This window comes from Neopsephotus bourkii, unplaced genomic scaffold, assembly GCF_033783945.1.
Source record: "Neopsephotus bourkii isolate Nb327-2 ecotype Australia unplaced genomic scaffold, CSIRO-AGI_Nbou_v1 NB_1493, whole genome shotgun sequence".
NCBI lineage: Eukaryota > Metazoa > Chordata > Aves > Psittaciformes > Psittacidae > Neopsephotus > Neopsephotus bourkii.
Window position 1 is genome coordinate 5,606,732 of NW_026901969.1, and position 19,797 is coordinate 5,626,528.

A 19,797-nucleotide genomic window follows, 5' to 3' on the forward strand; every position below is an offset into this window, starting at 1 on the left:
TATTCTGGTCTGTAGACTCAAGAAGAACCATTCTGTTTCCTACATGGAGGAACTGGGATAAGACTAAAACAGCGTACCCTGACACTTTCTGTCAAAATCCTGTTCCTCTTACAAGAAAGTCTGATGCAAGTATTTTACTGACCCCCAGGAAATACAATCTGCTCGAATCACTTGTAGCTTCATCACTTATGCTAAAAATGAATATTCCAAAAGATCGTCCCCAAATTATTGCCTATAAACAGTAAACCATTGCAGGTTCCCTCAATAATTTTTTTAGAGAACACATTAACTTCTCCCATTGTGTGAGATACTTACACAGGAAACCAAAATAAATATTTTACAGAAATCACTAAATACCTTTGTTAAACTTTTACACTCACATTTCTGAAGCTCAGCCATAATTGCACATTTAATAATACCATTCATAATAATTTCAGTACTTTTCCACATGTAATTACAGCCCAAAGCAGATAAATGGGAGAATTATAATTCCATTAATTGTTAGATTTTAATAAAAAGATTTACAAATAATAAGCAGCTCTCCAGAGAAGCTGGAGATATTAATTCTCAGATATTAACTCCATTCACAAAGGAAAGTACCAGTTTTACTCTGCAGGTGGGGGAAACTGAGGCTTACACACAGCTGAAGAGGAGCAGGGGCAGCTGGAGAGCTCAACTTCCTTTGCTAACAAGCCTCTAATCTCTAGGAGAAGCCCCTTTTAGCATGCTGGTACAGTTCAATAATAAAAGGCATGCATAAAAAGAGAATTCTTGTTTCTTTGTTATTTTGAGATGACAGCTTTTTACATTACATAGCAAAAAATTTATCCTGAATGTTTAAACATAATCAGGGCTAACATATCCACCAGCAAAGGAGGCTCCAGGCTAGACACATGCTATAAAACCTTGGAAAAGCAAGCAGCCACTTAAACCATTTGGCTGGCTGAAGAACAAAGCTTTGGAAATGAACACTTTGAGCACTCATGAAAAGGGATGAAAGATGAAAAGTAAAGCCAGTAACACAGGAGCCTTTTGAAGCACCTATGGCTGTGGCCTTCAGATACTCAGTGGCATGAACTGATGTAGGAAAACCGGATTTTTAAACTAAAATGAAACCCTGACACTCATAATTCCACATATAGGGGTAAAATTACCAGCGGGGTGGGAAGGGGGAAGCAAGAACAGAGAAACAGTCTGTAGGTAGGCCAAGACATTTTCTATCCAAACCAATCCTTGGATTCAAGATTTTGATTTTAAATTAACGAGAACAAATGTCATTAAAATATTTATGAGTAAACTAATAGCTCTTAAATGTTACAACTTATTTTTTCAAACAGCTAAGCAAACTATGCTCAATTATTCACAGTATGCTCCTGCCCATATACCCATCAAAAGTGACTTAAACATTTGTCTTCATTTAATAGTCTTTAGAGTAAGCAAACAAGGAAGAAATGGGTGGCCCCTATTTTTTGCATACTGTCGCAAATAAAAACAGTTCTGTCTCATGAAATCACTGTCAAGATAAAAAATGTGCTCCATGTAGATACGTGCTAACACTTGGGTCTCCTCCTGCCCTTCATGATGTCAAGCCGAAGTTAACTTACCTAAAATATCAGTATAAAGGACCTGTTCTAGGTCCCCCAGCATTGTTATTATGACATCTTCATCCAGATGTGCAGTCCCTTCACGCAAGCAGCCTTCCTCCTCCTCCTCTGCCCAGTTCCTGCTGGGGAAATGGGATGGGCAGGATGCATTTTCATCATCTGATTTTCCCCCATCCTCATTGTCAATCTCAAAATCTCCATCTGTATGCCGGTCTGAGGATCTCCTAGACGTCCTGCTTCCAACAGGTCCTATCGCCTGAAATGCTTGGGGTGCTGTGAGGCTGGAGTGGCAGAGAGAGTGCACTGACCGCGAGAGTGCCCTGGAAAGGGAGCCTGTGCACCCAGCTTCTGCCTCCTGTTGATGGTAACTCTGGCTGGACTTGGAGGCGTTTCCAAACCAGTTCTCCCTGTATGAGTATCGCCTCTTCTCCCCTTCGCTGATGAGCGTGAGATTAGTTAGAGACTTCTGCTTCTGAAGACGAACACACCCTCTTCTAACCTCCTTGCCTTTAAACACTGACAGTTCAGCAGATCGCTGCATCTTTCCAGCTGGGGCTTCACCTCAGTTAGAGTTCATATTTCTGAGATGGACAGTAGTTCAATTCTCTGGAAAGGTCTGGGATGTGATCCCTCCAGCACTGCACGCTGCACATCCCTGGTAGCATATACTTGCACTTGCAATGAAAAGCACAGCTCAAACATGCATTGTACGTACTGGAAATGACTAGACAGGCACAGTCATTTTCTTTAAAATTACACTGCCGTCTCTGCTAAGCCACTTCTCTCCCGTCACATTAATCTGCAGTACTTACAGTCATTTTCACTTAGATTTCTCTCAAGCAGAAGAGAGTTGATCAAACACTCTGCTCCAGCAAAGAAGTAATCCCAAAAGCCAACTGTGTTTTCCCCTCTCCATCCAATCACCAGTCTCATCGGAGCGGTGGGCCTGCATCTCTCTCTACAGCTGCTGCTTTCTGAAATCCAAAGTAGGCACAAGTGCTGTCTCAGGCTTTCCCCCCTCCTCTCACCAGATCATGACTGATCCCAGTGCACGGCTCTTCACTTTAGATGGGCTGACACAGAACTGCAAGTACAGCCTCCACGTCAGAGCTCAATAAAGAGCCAAAATTAACCACCGAAGCAAAGCTCTGCACAAGCCTCCTTACATTTTAGTATTCAACCTGCATTCCCAGATATATGACTCTTCTCTGCTACTGCAGTGAATGCTGCTGGCTGCCATGGCAGCAAACATCCTGGTGAATTAAGCCGGAGACACAGAAGCCTCTGCTCAGTTTACAGTGCCACAGGTTTCGAGACACAGCTTCACCTGAGTGGGATGCTACAGTAACAGACCTAGCTCACAGTCAAATCCTATTTTTCTCCCCAAAAGGTAAGGATGACAAACTATTTCTTCCCTATCACTGCTGCTCCCAGGGCAGGACGCTAAAGCAGATTTGCAAATGGACCTTCAGTCTTGCAATTTCTGCTCTAATTAAAGAAAATATAATTTAAAATCATAAAGAAGCTAAAAATCGGAACATAACAGTACCTAACCAGTAAGGTGATCTATAAAAGGAAACACTTAATTTCCTTCTTTCTTCTTAAAATACATATATCTTGTTTGCAGCTCTGTGAGATTCAGAGGCTAGCATGGAATTAAAAAGCTCTAATAAAATCATTGTTTCACAATCTTTTAAGAAAACCTATTAATGGAATGGTAATTTTTCTTTTTTTTTTTTTTTAAACCAACACAGCATCAAGTCTGAACTAAGTTCACCAATTCTAAATGTTTTTAAATACATTGTCGGGAGAGAAAAAAAGACTTATATTTAAATACACCTTTTCTCACAGAGAAAAAGATAGCAGCCTCAGAAATAATAGGTGAACAAAGAAATTGGTGAATTTCATTCTAATTTTAGATATAAACTTTTTGTCTAGCAGGAATTAATTTCACAACACATTATGTAGAAATCTACAAATATGAACATTGTTGCATACCAATATACTGCTTTTGTCAGTGTGCAAATATGCTCGTCTCAAACCCCTACCTGAGAAACCGTGACAAGAAAGTAAGCTTTAAAAATGCCACCCTAAGAATTACAGACTGCAGATTGCCTGCATGAATAAACAGATGTTAATAGAAGCCTCAGTGTACTTCTTGCTTTTCACTGACTCAGCTTACACTTTTTGAAGATAGAGAAAAAAGAAAGGGGGGGGGGGGAAACTTCTTTGACATTTTAAAGAAAAGGTGCATTTTTTCCTAGGTAAACCCCATAAACACAGAAGCAATCTAGAAAAATATTCAGTAGTGTTAAGCAATGATGGTTTTCCATATTAAATCACTGACACATTCCTGGAAAGACATGGTCCACAAGAGAAGATACCACTCCCCTTCCCACCTAGTTCACAAAGTCAGAGGATACAAGAAGTATGCTCTGTCAGCCCAAGTACGAAATCATCCCAAATATTAAATGTCTGCCACTTCTTCAGCACAGAAACAAACTGGAAGACTGTTGTGTTTACTCCCAGGGTCTGCCAGTTGCAGTGGCATATGGGCCCTTAAAAAGCTTTCACGCACATGCAAGTGCCTGCCTTAAGATCCCGGCACACTGGTATGGATGCTGACATGGTCTCGGTTGAGGATTCAGAGCTCCAGTACTACCCTCATGCTCTGGCACCATGTGGCTATAACAGCATGCCCAGAAAGGCTGAGGAAGCTGCTGAAGTTGTTAGAATGGCTTCATAGAGCTGTCCTAACACTAGAGAATTTGCAAAATGAAGGGCAACCTCACTCTTTTCCCACTCAATGGTTTTAAAACCTTAACTTACACTCAAATTGGTATTCTCATTTGCTACATTTTGAATTAATAGGAAGGGCAATAATTTCAGACCACGACGCACATACTTTAAAACACAATGAGTCGAATGCTGGGATATGGAGGTACTGAAACTGATCTCACAACCTCTATTCAGCCTTCATGTGTACAAACACTTGACTACAGCACTTAATTACAAGGTTATATGAACTTTTCTCCCATTAACTCCATTGTCTTACTTGGCAGACAGGGCATTGTGATTATCTTCAGATACAGCAGATACTTATGAACATATTGGAACCAAGCGTTCTGCAGGAAGAACAGTGCATTTATCCTTCTGCTTTACCACATTCTCTGCAGGGTGTCATTTGAAAATACATAAAATTGTAATGTGAAGAATTTTAAGTTTTATTTATTAAAAAATACTTTTGTAATACTCATCTCTCCATTTTAAAATGATAAAATATAGCAACAAGCAAATACTTCTTTCTAAACTAAAAAAGACAAAATATGAGACCAGAGGAGAGCAAATGTCATGACAAAGCATTATTCCCCAACTAACCTTGTAGTTTCACGTTGCATCTACCCACCCTGCAGGAATATGTTTAAACCAAGAACAGCACAGGGAACTTCCTCAACCCATTACAGTCAGTGTAACATATTACCTTATTTTTACTCTCTTTCATAAAAAGAGTTATTAGATTATTTTAAGACCTAATAATCAAGGGCAAATTTAGTTCTTAGAAAAGACTTTCTTTGAAGTATCAGTGAATAGTTTGGAGCCTTACAGATGAATTATGTAATAGACCTGGAAATGCACAAGATTATGAACCTCTTCAGCTAAACTTACCTAAAAAAATGAAGTTGTAAGCTATTTCCAAACCTATTAACTTTTTATTTCAGTGAGCAAAACATTCAGCACAGTAAACATACAATCTTGAAAAAGGAATGTTTTTATACTAGTGCTGCTACTGATATTGACCTGTAACACTTTAAATTACTTTAATTTCTGCTTCATCACTCAGATTTTTTATAATTAGTCAATATTTGTAAATTCATGAATAATTATTTAATCAAACACTTTCTGTTAAGCTCTTTGAACACGTAAATACTTGTTAAAGGCAAATGCTATCACTGATTTCATAAAATAATACTTTGTAGTTACTGACAAGTACAGTTTACAATGGTTCATTAAATAATTAACACAGTGGCATCTTTCTCCAATAAACTTGAGCAGAGACTAATAAATGTCACAGCTACTGCAAGTAGAAATACTAGGTAAGAAGTCTGAACAACTTGTTCTTAGTCATACCATGCAACACATGGATTACTTTAGTAGGCTTTCTTTTCATTCTCATTTTAAAATCCTATATAGCTATATATAGTCTATAACATTAAACTCCAGTTTTTCAGAAACATACATACTGAGTAGTCTTGTTGAGGCAAGTGATACATAAAGTACATGCAAGAAGGAGTGTTCATACATGACTACAGAATAGGACTCCTAAATTTCTGTCTGGGATTTCCTGGACAGAAGTCTACACATCTGTATGCCACATGTGCCATGAGTCTACTGTATTCAGAACACACCAAAACTGCTGAGCAGGTGACTTGTGCCTGAAAGTGGGACTCATTCAGCATGTGTACCATACATGCAGAGGGGATCCAAGGTGTGCAGGAAGCCTTACAACTATTGTGCTTGTGCTGTACTGCTGATCTGCACGTGCACCATGAAAACATCTGGGATTGCTCTGGCTGAGCTTTGGAACATTCAGAGAAAAAAAATAAAGTGTAGGAAATAAAAGTCTGAAGCACTTCAGATTACATCTGGAACAAATTCCCAGCAGAGACAGAGGAACAGTGAAGAAACCCAGATTTACAGTAGCTCTACCAAGAGGAAAATTACCCATGACAGCAGATTTATGGGGAGAAGCTAAAAATAAAGAGGTTGCTCAGTTTACCAGGGCTGCATTTCTGGGTCCATCCCAGCTACACCATCTCACTCTCCCCTCACCAAGTGATCATTTGCAGAGTAGTGGACAGGAAACAAGAGGTTTGCACTCTGAGTTTGCCCCCTCCTTTCACTAGCTCTGAGCAGGAAGACAGGAGAGGTTTTAAAGGTAATCGTCTCTCTTAGAAACAGGGAGGAAAACAGAGCAGAAGACAGCTGGAAACTACTCCTACAGATTCTAGTTTTACCTGCCTACTTCCCCATCACCAATGCTGAGGCAGTAGCAAAGGGGAGTGAACTGTCTTGCTAGGCACAGAAAACAGAGGCATGACTGTCCACCAAAGCAAAGAAATCAGCTTGGGTTTGGTATCCTGAATCACTCAAGGAGAATGGTGTGTGACCAGCCACTTCCAAATCTTTTTAAAATTACTCTTTCTGCATCCAAGTTTTGCCTATACTGTGGGATGCCTTAGAAGCCTTGATATGATCTGTGTGGCTGGCTATGGGAGCAGTAAACTTCAGTCAAGAGACAATATCAAAGATGAGTGAGTAAATATTCGGAAAGTAGAGAAACAATTTATACAATGACATGGGCTAAGATACCTTAGTCTTGAGCTTGGTAGCTTTAGTTGTAAATATTTGGCCTGTAAAAATAATAAAGAGTAATGAAGCAGAAACACAATAATGGTGCAACAGCACTTTATGAATGCACTCCTGTAAGATTTAGTGGTTTCCACAAATGCTTAGTCCCTTGCATTATCCTTATTGATCCTTACTCTATATCAATATATTGTGCTAGTGTGTTTGGTTACCAAGGTGCAAAAGAAACTCAAGATAATATAAAAATGTTGCCCATCCACAGCAGCAGTGAAAGATTTCAGGAAAAAGACAGTATCAAAGCAAAAGGAACGCTGGATGAATTTCTTAACACCCTAAATACATGTGACCCAATCAAAGAAGTAACCCTTGCATATCTCCTTGCTGCTACTGGTATAATCCCTTGGGCACAGTAGAATGAAGATGCTTCTAAGTAATAGAATGTATTTGTTCTTTCTTGTAGCTAATCCATCATGGAATACTCTCCTGAACAGCCACCACCTAAGTTTTTTTTCATGCAGGCTCACCAGTGACAGAATCAGCAGTGACTTGGTGATGGCTCACCAATGCAAACAATTACTTATTCACAATTGTAATACTTGATCCATTAATTCTTTTCTTCTGCTAACAGCTAATTATGGGTGACACGTGTTTTCCTCTCTAAACAACAAACCACAGACCACATTTTTCCAATGGTTCTGCTTTGTTGCCTGTTCTATCAGTCAACTGCTAATGCCAGAGTCTCAGTAATCAGATTAGAAATCTCTCTGATGTCCAGTGCCCTTTATGCCGTTTTCTTCTTTTTGATGCTGTTCCTTTTCTGTTCAGAACAGTAAAGGCCAGATGACATGATATCCTGTTTGATCATTTCAGCAGGTACTGAATCAATCTGTTATTTTTCAGCATCTCTGTGGATAGTTCCATGGATCATCTTTTGATTTGAATAAGTGTTTTAATTATAGTCTTTCTATATGCAAGACCAATGAGTCTTTTTTCTGGATTAATTAAAAATATTTTTTTACATTAATGGCATGTGTCGCCTCCAGGGAACGCATGTTCACGCGTTTCAGGGTGACATATTTCTCACAAAAGCTGGCTGAGCAATTAAGGAATGCTAGACTTAGAAAACTTTCAAAGGGACTGAGACAAACCAGGACAAAACTTCAATTTCAGTATGAGTCAGCTAAATGCCAAGACAGTCCCACAAAAGTTGGGCATCTGATTTCCCTTCTGGTGGAGATAATTTTAGACTGATGTGTCAGATCAGTGCTTTAAGTGAATTATATCCTGTGTAAGAAGAACCACACAACTCATTATAAATTCATTTGAATGTTAAAAATTTGGAGTAAAAGGGCAAAAATACAGGTGAATCATGTAGGACAGGATTTCACCTTTTATTCTTGTAAAAATGCAAATAACAGTAAGATGTTCATAAAAAATACCCACAACCAGAAACAACAAAACAACACTAAAACAAAACCCCAAGCCCCAATAAAACAGCTCTGGTAGCAAGTCCCTTTGAAAGTACTCCCACACAACCCTGCTGTCCTGATGAGAAAGTCAGCTGTGACACACTTTGCTTTTTGCATCCATAGGCAGAGTTACGACCAGATCCTGGGCTGATGTAAATCATTATGTCTCTATTGACTTCAAAGGAATTGTACCAATATGGGTAAATAAAAAAAAAAAAAAATCCCCTACCATTTGTAACCTAATATAGGGACTTTACTTCAGGTTTACAAGGGATTCCAGAACACAATCTTTAGCAGCTTAGGTCTAGCAGTAGCTTAAATTTAGGTACAATGTAAGGATTTGCTCATTTTCTGAATATAGATTCATTTATAGAAGCAAAATATATCTTTGCAAGTTATGTCTCAGTTCTGATATTACAATTAAATTTGATGATCTTAAATGCAGCAGTCTCAAACATTCTGGTATCTACTTTCCATTGCTCCTCACAGTATCACAGTATGCTAGAGATTGGAAGGGACCTCAAAAGATCATCTAGTCCAATCCCCCTGCCAGAGCAGGAACACCTAGATAAGGTTACACAGGAACATGTCCAGGCGGGTTTTGAATGTCTCCAGAGAAGGAGACTCCACAACCCCCCGGGGCAGCCTGTTCCAGTGTTCTGTCACCCTCACTGAGAAGAAGCTTCTTCTCAAGTTTAAGTGGAACCTCTTGTGTTCCAGTTTGTATCCATTGCCCCTTGTCCTATCACTGTTTACCACTGAGAAGAGCCTGGCTCCATCCTCGTGACACTCCCCCTTTATATATTTATATACACTAATAATGTCACACCTCAATCTCCTCTTCTCAAACTATAGAGACCCAGCTCCCTCAGTCTTTCCTCATAAGGGAGATTCTCCGCTCCCTTAATCATCTTAGTAGCCCTGCGCTGGACTCTCTTCAGCAGGTCCCTGTCCTTCTTGAACTGAGGGGCCCAGAACTGGACAAAATATTCTAGATGAGGTCTCACCAAGGCAGAATAGAGGGGGAGGAGAACCTCTCTCGACCTACTAACCACCCCCCTTCTAATACACCCCAGGATGGCATTGGCCTTCTTGCCACAAGGGCACAGTGTCGGCTTATGGTCACCCTGTCGTCCACCAGGACCCCCAGGACCCTCTCCCCTACACTGCTCTCTAACAGGTCGTTCCCCAACCTATACTGGAACCTGGGGTTGTTCCTGCCCAGATGCAGGACTCTACACCTTCCCTTGTTATATTCCATCAAGTTATTTCCCCGCCCAACCCTCCAGCCTGTCCAGGTCTCTCTGGATGGCAGCACAGCCTTCTGGTGTGTCAGCCACTCCTCCCAGCTTAGTGTCATCAGCAAACTTGCTGATAGTACACTCAACTCCCTCATCTAAATCATTGGTGAATATATTAAATAATATATTCCTCTTGGAACATTCAGTATGACTAAAAAACAATAATGATTTGAAACTCATTATGATTTGAAACTCATGACAGACCAGTTTCTTCAAAATGATGAAGAGGGTATCTGAACAAAAGGAGCCATTTCAGGTAAGAGAATTATGCATTTGAAGCACTGTGTATGACCCAAATTTTCTGCATATTTAATACCACTCATGAATAGAGGTCAGAAGTATTATTTTGACCCATTGCAAAGCTCTTGGTAAGAAACAGCTGTAAATAAAGAAGTTAACAGGCTTCTCCTGACTTATTGTTACTCACCAGATATCTCCTCTAGGCACTGTTTGGCAGTCTTACTGAACGACAAATCCATTTTAGTAGGACTGGTGCAGGAGTCAGCAGGCGGTAAAGAGGTACTGTCATTTTCTGAGAGAGTTCTGTAATTAAGGAAAAAGACTGATTATTGTCTATCATTTATGTATTAATGGAAACAAATGTTATTTTCCCCTCCATCTAGTATTGTATCACTGTATGCTGAAAATACCATGAACATCACATTCTTACTGTGATAGCTGACTCCAGCAACAAAAATTTGCAAGCAGCTGGGCACTCTTTCTGTGCCTTTTCAGAAACCACACAATTAATGCTGAGAAATTTGGAGCCATTTTGTTTCCTCACATGTTCTCTGCAAGAGAGTCAATCGGATATAAGTAGAATCCATTTAAATTGATTGTCACATATATAAGGGAAATGAAAACTTGTAATTGCTGAAATATTAAGTGAGAAAGGCCATGTGGGAAGAAGCTTATTCAAGGCTGGAATGGAAATCTGGCCTAGATATTTAAATCTATGTGCAGCTTCTTTTGATAATGCCCCTTATATAACTCTGTGGAAATGTGATAATACAAGTTTTTCCATTAACTTGCTAACAAATAGCCTATGTTTTCTTTGATGGTATAATTCTGTGGATATCATTGATAAATTATAATGGGTACCCTTTGCTGGATACAGTTATTTGCTGCTGCATAATGATTAATAGCAAGAAATACACAAACGTGTGGATTATAATACAAAATAGATCACAATTATTCTCTTCTTAAGGAACTGCTGTAGCATCTGTTTTGCACAAGAACTATTGAACTATGATGCCATTAAATAGCAGCATGTACCATATCTGTATACAGTGAAAGAAAACATGTAAAGATATATTAGCCACTTTTTGAAATAAAATGGAAAAATTCTTCACTTGGAGTTTAAGTTCATCCAGCTTTCCTGACACGAACAACACACTCGATTTTTGGATTTCTTAAGACTAGTGAAATATTTATATCTTAATTTTAAAATGTTGCATTTATAACTCAATTCTCAAAATTTACCATAAAGTGTTCCCAACTGTACTCTAAACACAAATATTTAACTCTGTGATGAATGTGTATTTTATAAATATAACTAATAAAAACAGTGACTCATCCCTCAAAATAAATTTATAGCAACTTATTTTATGAAATAACCTTCCAATTAACATTTTCTTCCAAGTAACCTACTGAATGGATTTTTTCAGTAATTCATACAGTAACTGGGGGAGCAGACATAAGTACAATGGCACAAGTACTGTTGTGGTGGAATCCTTTGATTAGAATAATTTGACTCACTTAAAAGAGAAACGGAAATGTAGATGGATGTCTGATCTGATGCAGTGTCATCCTTAATAACTACTGTAGTTTTAGGATGCTGGAAATGAACAACCACTCTATAAAAAACTATTTTAGGTTCTCATCTACTATTTCTCTCTGTAAAACTTTGGAAACACGAGCAGAGCAGGTGTTGCAAGGTTAAATATGTTCAACTGACCTTGAACATAATTCTACATTTGGTGCTTGAGCACAGTGTCTTAAGTGACAAAAAGCCTACTCTATCCCTTTGCAACGAACATACACTGAAATTCCACAGTCCAGCCTGCTTTCCCATATTGTTTCAAATTATCAGAATGAATGAGGTGTATGTCTACTTTAACTGAAAGCCACTTTCAGAGGCCATGAGTGTTCATGAGTCCTCCAGTCTGGGTTTAGTGCTGAGACTTAGAGCTGGATCAGTCCACGGCAAACTATCAACCTAAAAACACATCTCAGAAAAAAGGCACTTTTAACAATGGTAGAGGTAATTGGTCTGCACTTTTTTTGTTAAACCCAAATCATGAAGTCATTGGGGTTGAAGCTGGTTTTTAAGAGGAACACTGGAAAAGAGTAGGCTGCTTTCAGTTTTGTAGGAAAAGCACCAGCTAGGTGTGTGCAGTTCAAGTATTTCTAGCATTCTCCACAAAATATATAAGGAGTTTACATGATTCTATCTCTGGTTAGAAACAAAGAGAGATCCTTTCTGCCTGTTTTTCTGACCCTATGGCATTGCATTCCTGATTGTATATCAGCCATCAGTCGCTGCATCAAGCTAGGAGGGTGGTGTAAACCTCTCCCTGAATGACCAAGAGCCTTATATATAAGTCTTCTAAGAAAGAAGTCTTCTAAGAAGGGATCCAATCCTGTTTATTTGGACATCTATCATCAGAAAAGGATGAAGTGGTCTGGACTCCCATCGCTCACCTATACCCAATATTTGCATGGATCCTTCATCTAGTGAACGTGGACAGGTAACATAAAATTCAATGATCTAGATTGTCCTCTGGCAATGACTATTGCTGATAAAGTTGTTGCAGATGAATACATAACTCATTATTGACTGTAAGGGAACAGAGATACTCATCTTAAAAGGAATGGATCTCCCACCAAGAGTACAAACAAGTAATGAGTGAGTTAAAGCAACTAAGTAACCTTCAGCATGATGAATGAATCTGTTCACTTTAAAAAACAAGGAATAAAAGTTATCACTTTTTCACAATGTTTCTCGCCCTGGTCATATCAAAGCTTTTAGAGATATACCGAACACCAATTAAAGCACATTTTTGTTCTTTAGTGTTTTGTTGGTTTTTTACTTTTCAAAAAGCCTGATGCAGTTATAACCAGGAAGATAAGTTAAAACATACTGTGAGAAGAGATACTTGCAAAGATTTCCATTCCAAATTTTAGAATCTGATCAGTGTCATTAATTACAGCACTAAATCCAGGTTCTGGGACATAAAATGATATTAGAATCTAAGCCTCAAAGTAAAGTACTGAATAGCAAAGATCATATAACACTAATAATTTAAAAATGTTTGATTTAATTTGTAGAAAAAAAAAACCCATGGAAACACAAACCAAATGTAAATATGATGTGGTTTTCTTAAATTTATAGGCAGCCTGAAATAACAGATCTAAGAAGCATGAAATGTCCATTTTATCTTACTTGAAAGTTTAAATATAATTTAAAATAAATGTGGCTTGCTATCAGAACGAATAACAAAGAAACTGCTGTGCTGACTTAATTCAGCATTTTTATATTTAATTTGGTAAAAATATATCAATGATTTTAGTTATCTGAGGCAACAACAGAAATCCCACAGAGGGCTATCAATTCTGCAGCAGTTTAAGTTCTGCTTACTTGAGTTATTTATCGTGGAAGCAATGGACCACATGGCACCTGCCCAGTCCTTGGGCAGCCATGATGGGGGTATCCTAAGGAGGAATCTGGGGATAGAGCTGTCTTCAGTAACTCTTCTCCCATCAAGTCTTCACTGCGTTGCCAGATCCAGCACTTCTATAGCAGCCCTGCCGTTTGGTGCATGATGACCTAGGCACTGCTTTTTTTCTGGAGTCAAACTTAGCCCACATGGGTTGAGGACTGACTAGGGGTGAAAAATTTCCAAGGAAAATCATGCAGGAGCCTCAGCTCTTGAGGAACAAGGAAGCTCAGGTGTCCTATGAATGACTCAAGAGAGCTCTACAGGACTACAGCATGGATTAAACTCAAGGCAAGCAAACAGTAAATTAAAAGATCTTCCCATTAGCCTCACATGTTGTCCTTAATGAATGGCCATCTATACTCATTCACAGCCCACTGTCTTTAAAAAAATAAATTATTGCATTTCTTTTGATACCAAGGAAAGTGAAAAGAATTTCAGTTTACTCAAGACAACCATTGATATTTCTTTCAGTGCTGTGCATCTGCAGCACAGGTTAATTTAGGCAACCATCATGAAAACAGGACAATTTGTTTTCCATTTTAATCATGGCAATCAGTGAATATATTTATCCCTATCCCACTGAGTTACATGCTACCTCTTTGTAAGCGCATCAAACACACTTAATGGGACAAATCCTGCTCTTAATCACACCTGCACAAACTCATTCAATTTGATTAAAATGAGGCTGTACAGGAGTAATTAAGAACAGAATTTGGAACACTACTTAATAAGCTGTCTTTAATGCAGTCAGTCATTTCCTGTCTCTTAGGAAATAGCCAACCTTTGATAAACACAGATAACATCAAAGATTTGTTTTGGATTTACTTAATGTTCCAAAAGATATCAGATGAATATGCTGGGGTTTTTCTTCCAACATCTCTCTGAGGTGCAGCTGTCTTGAATGTGTATCACTGTCAGTGTAACAGACTGGCAGGACCACATCTGCAATATGAGCACTTTGATCACCCATGTTAAAGACATGCGAGTTAAAATGGGAACAGCTGTAGGGAAAGGTTACTGCATTGCTTATAGGGAAGAAGCAGCTCTTCTGAAAGAAATGAGATGTTTTGGTTTAGGCTTGCAAAACAGAAGGAAGGCGATGGGATTATTCCCTCACCTGTTTAAAAAGAGCAATTGAAAAGAGGAAAAACAACTTTGTAAGTTACAGGACAATCTTAAGAAAGTAATAAATGGATACAATCTCATCATGTGAGTTTTCAGCCACTTCTAACCATGAAATGAGTTTCTGGACAAACTTTCCCATTGGAGTAGTGGGGATTAACTAGTTTAAAATAAAACTTAACTGGTTTATGAAAGGTTAAATATGGTTGCCACTGACAGAAGAATGAACAGAATATTCTTTTCTGGTCCTTTATCCTGCATTTTACTACTTATTTAGTAATAGGAATAGGGCCATACTTGTCCATATGGCAATTTAAAAGAATAACTTCAGATCATAAACAACATGCAATTGAATTCTCAAGCTAGTGTTTTAACTCTGCATTTATCAAGTATGTGTTCAGCACAATTTCTTCACTTATTATCCTTCTTTCCATCTCTTAAGCCAACACTTCTACACTGGATACTTGTCTTGCACAATTACTTGAAAATCAATCAAGCCTGAGAAAATGGGAGGATTTTTCTAAACACTGCTTTTGTTACAAATAAAACTGGTGAGTGGCAATGTTCAGCAGTACCTATGAGTGCAAAATTTTGGTGGTGATTTGTTTTATTTTTACATAAAATAAAACAAATAATAATACTAAAATACAGTAATGTAAATAACAGACATCAATAAAGCACTGCAGTGTAACTTTGAAACATCACATTTTTAAAGAAAGTGTTGCAGTATCTTCAGCAGCAGAATCTATTAACACAATTAACTAATAGAGTATCTTTCAATAAAAATTTAAACTCCAAAATCAGTAACCAGAAGTACCTTCTAGACACTAAAATTGGACATAAATATGGCTCCAAAAAATCCTGAAGATGCTGTGTTAGCAGGATCCGTGAATAGTATTTTATTTTTTTCCCTAAGCCAGTACGAAAGAGTCCTGAACAGGCATCTGGAATTGAATTTCATTGTGCCTCCAGAGGTGCAACGAGATTATATCCTCCTTCCCATCTGTCAACACTCTGCACTTCCTGTGCACCCTTGAAGCTATAGTCTACTAATAGAATTGTTTCAATCACCATATAAGAAAGGAGATAGGAATATGATTTTAATATGTGGTAACTTATTTATTATACTGGTATTTCCTTTCCCTGCCTCTATCTAGTGAACACTTTAGGCCTCATAGGATCATAAAGTAATTTAGATCAAAGATCTTCTAGATGCCGTCTGGTCCAATGACCTGCTCAAAGCAGGTCTGGTCATATTAAGTTCTTCAGGGCTTGTTTGTTTGGGTCTCGAGCATGTCCAAGGACAGAGTTTGCACACCTCTGGAAAGCCTGCTCCAGTAATTCACCAGCCCCAAGGTAAAAATATTTTTTCTAACTTTTAATCAGCATCTCCCCTCCTATAATTTGCATCTGTTACCTCCTAACCTTTCACCCTATATTACAGAGGAGAGACTGGCCTTATTTTGTCTACAACAACTTGTTAGGTAGCTGAAGCAATCAGTTTCTTATTCTTTGGGACAAAAGGAGTGCCAAACTGGCTGTTGCAGCCCAGCATTGACACTGAAAGAGTACTTCTGCAAAGTCTCAATTCAGACAGTACTGAAACTTCTTCCAGATGTTGCTGTCTTTAAGCTACAAATTTAGCTGAAGAACTGAAATTTAAGCAAAGCACAACACTGAAGTGCAGCTCAGGATCATGAGTGGTCAGCTAATTTTCTGTAGCAGTTTCTATACTCTCAGCACTTCAGAAAATAAGCAATTCCTGAGCATCACAGTGCCTGGGATTTATGCACTTCAGATTCTATATTCCAACCATGAAAAAGAGACTCACTAAGCTCCTACAGTGGTTACTGAAGGAGTCAATAAAACCAAACTGCATTACATGTGTTCAGTTACAATTCAACGTTCTCTGGATGAAATATTTATTTAGTTTTTAAGCAAATTTATGGCCAATGTTGATTGCCAACATATCACATACTTTGTGTAGGGTTATGATGATTTACATCAGCTAAGGATTTGCTCTATGGAGTGAGGTCATGCATGTTACTCCTACAACTATTAGTTACATTTCCCAATTTATGGAAATAATGCAAACATATACAATTTGGCTCACAAAACATAAAGAAACGATTGCATACAACAAGTTCTCCTATATGCAAGAAAATGTTGGGAACTATGGGTTATATTACATTTTTGAGCAATGTGTAGGAAAGCTAAGAACTTCAAATACTGAGCAATTAACCTGCTATTCTTTTGCTAAGATTTTAGGGGAAAGATTCAGATTTCTTTTTTTATTTTCACCAATGCCTTTTGTTTTCCTATTTTCTCTGTAACCTAGAAAGCACTAAACTTTGGTGTTACTCTTCTCCATCTGAAATTTAAGTACCACTAAGAAGAAAATTCTATGGCCCATTTCAATACATGTCTAAGGGATTCTGGCAGGTGGCACAATTTCTATCTTCCTCCAATTCTTTCTACATAGAAGAATGTGTAACTTAAAGTAGTGGCTGGTATACTTTAAACAATTACATAGTCTCTTTCACCTTTCTTTTTGTTGGTTTTTTTCCTGCTGTATCTCTTTTATCAAGCTTTCTGGCAGCTAATTAAATTACATCTAATTCAGTCTTATATCTCTTGGACCCTGCAGTCAACTTCAGGGGGGACACATAAGGGACTATAAATAACACATTCACAACTGCATTTGAAAATAAATAATTACTTGCTGAAGAAGATGGAAGAATTTAAGTTATACCCATTTAGATTACCTCAAATGCAACTCTGACTGTTGCTGCTGATCTTTGAAGAGAAGTAACAATCCCATAGAAATTTTCATGCCATGGTGTTTAAGAGGCATAAAAATATGATGTGATATCAGACAGGACAAAGCACCAAGAGTGCAAAGCTGAACAGTGCAATATATCATTTCAGAGCCTCCTAGCAAAACAGTATTTCCTATGTACTGTATATTAATAAAAACAGACAATTCCTTGAAAACATGAGTGTTCATAGTTATTATAGCATTGGATTCCCTGTTTAAGCCAAATATATGGCAGCCTCAAAACAATTCTTTGGAATATTTTACTCACAAATCTACAGTAATATCCTCTAGGGTAATAATCAATCAAACATTGCAAAATACATGATATCTGCAGGTACCGGAACAAAGAAAAAGCACTAGCTTACTTATCCTTGTGTTAACAGCCTAAACTGATCAGTAGTATAGTGCAGTATATTGCAATATTCCACAGGATACTGGATAAAATGCACTTTATTTTCACTATATTATACAGACAGTTTTTACAAGAACTGCAGTACAAAGTCATGGAGCCTAGATATTCCTTCCAGCTGTAAAAACCCCTGTTAGTCTAAATGGTAACGGTTGCTTATTAACTCATTGATCTATAAAGCTCATCTAGCAGCTAACAAGCACACCTGAAAATTTCGTGCATAAACTGCGGTGACTGTTCAGAAAACAGTTATGTTTAGAAGCTACAAAATGTAAATACAATATCCCCGCTTCATGCGCATTTCTACTTGCCATATGTCCACAAAAATAAATATGCTGACTTTGGAAATGTTGATATTTTATCCTTGGTTATATTTATATCCTTCTATGAAATCATTGTGTAGTATTACAAAGCCCTTGAGAGTTGTAAGAAACGTAGTTACTGTGTATTTTTGGGTCAGATTCTGCTCTGTTACAGAGATGCACATGAAGAAACCTCATCAGAGTCGGTCTATTAATCTGGGTTTCTGGCATTCTGAGATCAGACCTTGGCTCTGAGGATTTTATTTCATCTGAGAGATTTAACTTCAAATACAGTCTCCTTTGCTGTTTGTTTGAAGCAAAGAGATGATTATTAATACCAAATTTTACTGGAAGATGCATGTTCTATCACCCTTTAAAATTCAAACTACGTTTTGCTTCGTGATGCAGCTTAAAAGAAAGATGAGGTATCTCCATCGTGCAATGAAATGGCATCAATATGCTGCAAAATTGCCATTAGATAGCACATCCATAAAAAAGCAAAGCATAGCTGCCTTTTCTCTCTCATTTTATATGCACCCTAACACATATGTAGGCCATCCTATGTACCACACTGCAAATCATCTGTATCACTGAGGTTGTTCCAGATAGTTATAAACATGCATATTAAGCACATTCAGTGATACATTTAATTGAAATTCCACAGGCTACCCACTGCATATTAGAATAAATATAAGCTATATTATGCCTTTTCCCCCTCCTATAAGATTTTCTGAACTGCTTTTGTTCAGAATGAAGTTAAACAGTTTATCACTCACCCAGATTGGTTTTGAAACTGTTTATTTGTCTGTAATGATATATACACTCCCTCAGAGCCTACTTCAGCACCTCTTTAATCTTTAGCCAAGATTATCTAGAGTACCATTTACTAACAAAAACTGCCAGTATATTTTGCTTAATAATCTATTTGTCACTTTATCAGATGTTACATTTACCCACAACTATCACTAAAGCCTTCCAACAGCTGACATCTGAAATCATTACTCAGGCCAGTCTGCCAGTCTTGCTACACTTTCTGTCTTCTGAGATGTACAACAGTGAAATCTCCAGGTTCTTTTCAGTTGCTCCACCGTATAGCAAAATAAATTCAGCCAAAGGCTGATACATTTGATTGTCCATTCATCTATTCCAGAGCCCTGGCCATCAGAAGAGGTTGTAGTACCTATAAAATTTAACTGTCTCCATGGAGTTAATTTATACCTAGTTCACATATAAAACTAAACAGGAAAAGGACTTTCAAAAAGCAACTTTTCTCTCTGCCCAAAATTTTGAACTTGCAAATCTTTGCGTATGGCTTTTCCTTTAATATACTACTAGTACTGTTACATACTCTAAAAAAATCAGCAGTTTATTTTAGGATTTCTTTAAGAGAACAGTGTATTTCAAGCAAATATTATTAAATATCAGCAAATAAATGTTGAGGTTCTTATATTGCAAACAAGAATATGCGCACTAGAAGCCTGACTCAGCCATGACCTTTCGAAAGCAGCACAGGGAAGGTATCATGTGATTTGTATTTCTAATCAAAACATCCTGAATTTTAAAGGGCAAATATTGGCAGTGGATTGCTTTTGTATGAGGTAGAGACTCAGAGTTCTTGGAAAAAATTGTTCATACAATAACATTAATTAAAAAATAATATTAGGAAAATATGTGCCTAATGCT

The 19,797-nt window shown here is 37.8% G+C and overlaps 1 protein-coding gene across 11 annotated transcripts in view; it reads right to left on the minus strand.

The window, feature by feature from the left end:
* NAV3 (neuron navigator 3) overlaps window positions 1–19,797 on the minus strand; it is a 547,859-nt gene that overhangs the window by 115,026 nt on the left and 413,036 nt on the right. For 10 of the 11 annotated variants that reach the window (XM_061369391.1, XM_061369392.1, XM_061369388.1 and 7 more), the window contains one exon: window positions 10,169–10,284. In XM_061369391.1, coding sequence (XP_061225375.1) covers window positions 10,169–10,284 — 116 coding nt within the window. Of the gene's footprint in view, window positions 1–1,604; window positions 2,960–10,168; window positions 10,285–19,797 lie in introns of those variants that run through there. The other variant, XM_061369396.1, reaches the window with a different exon arrangement.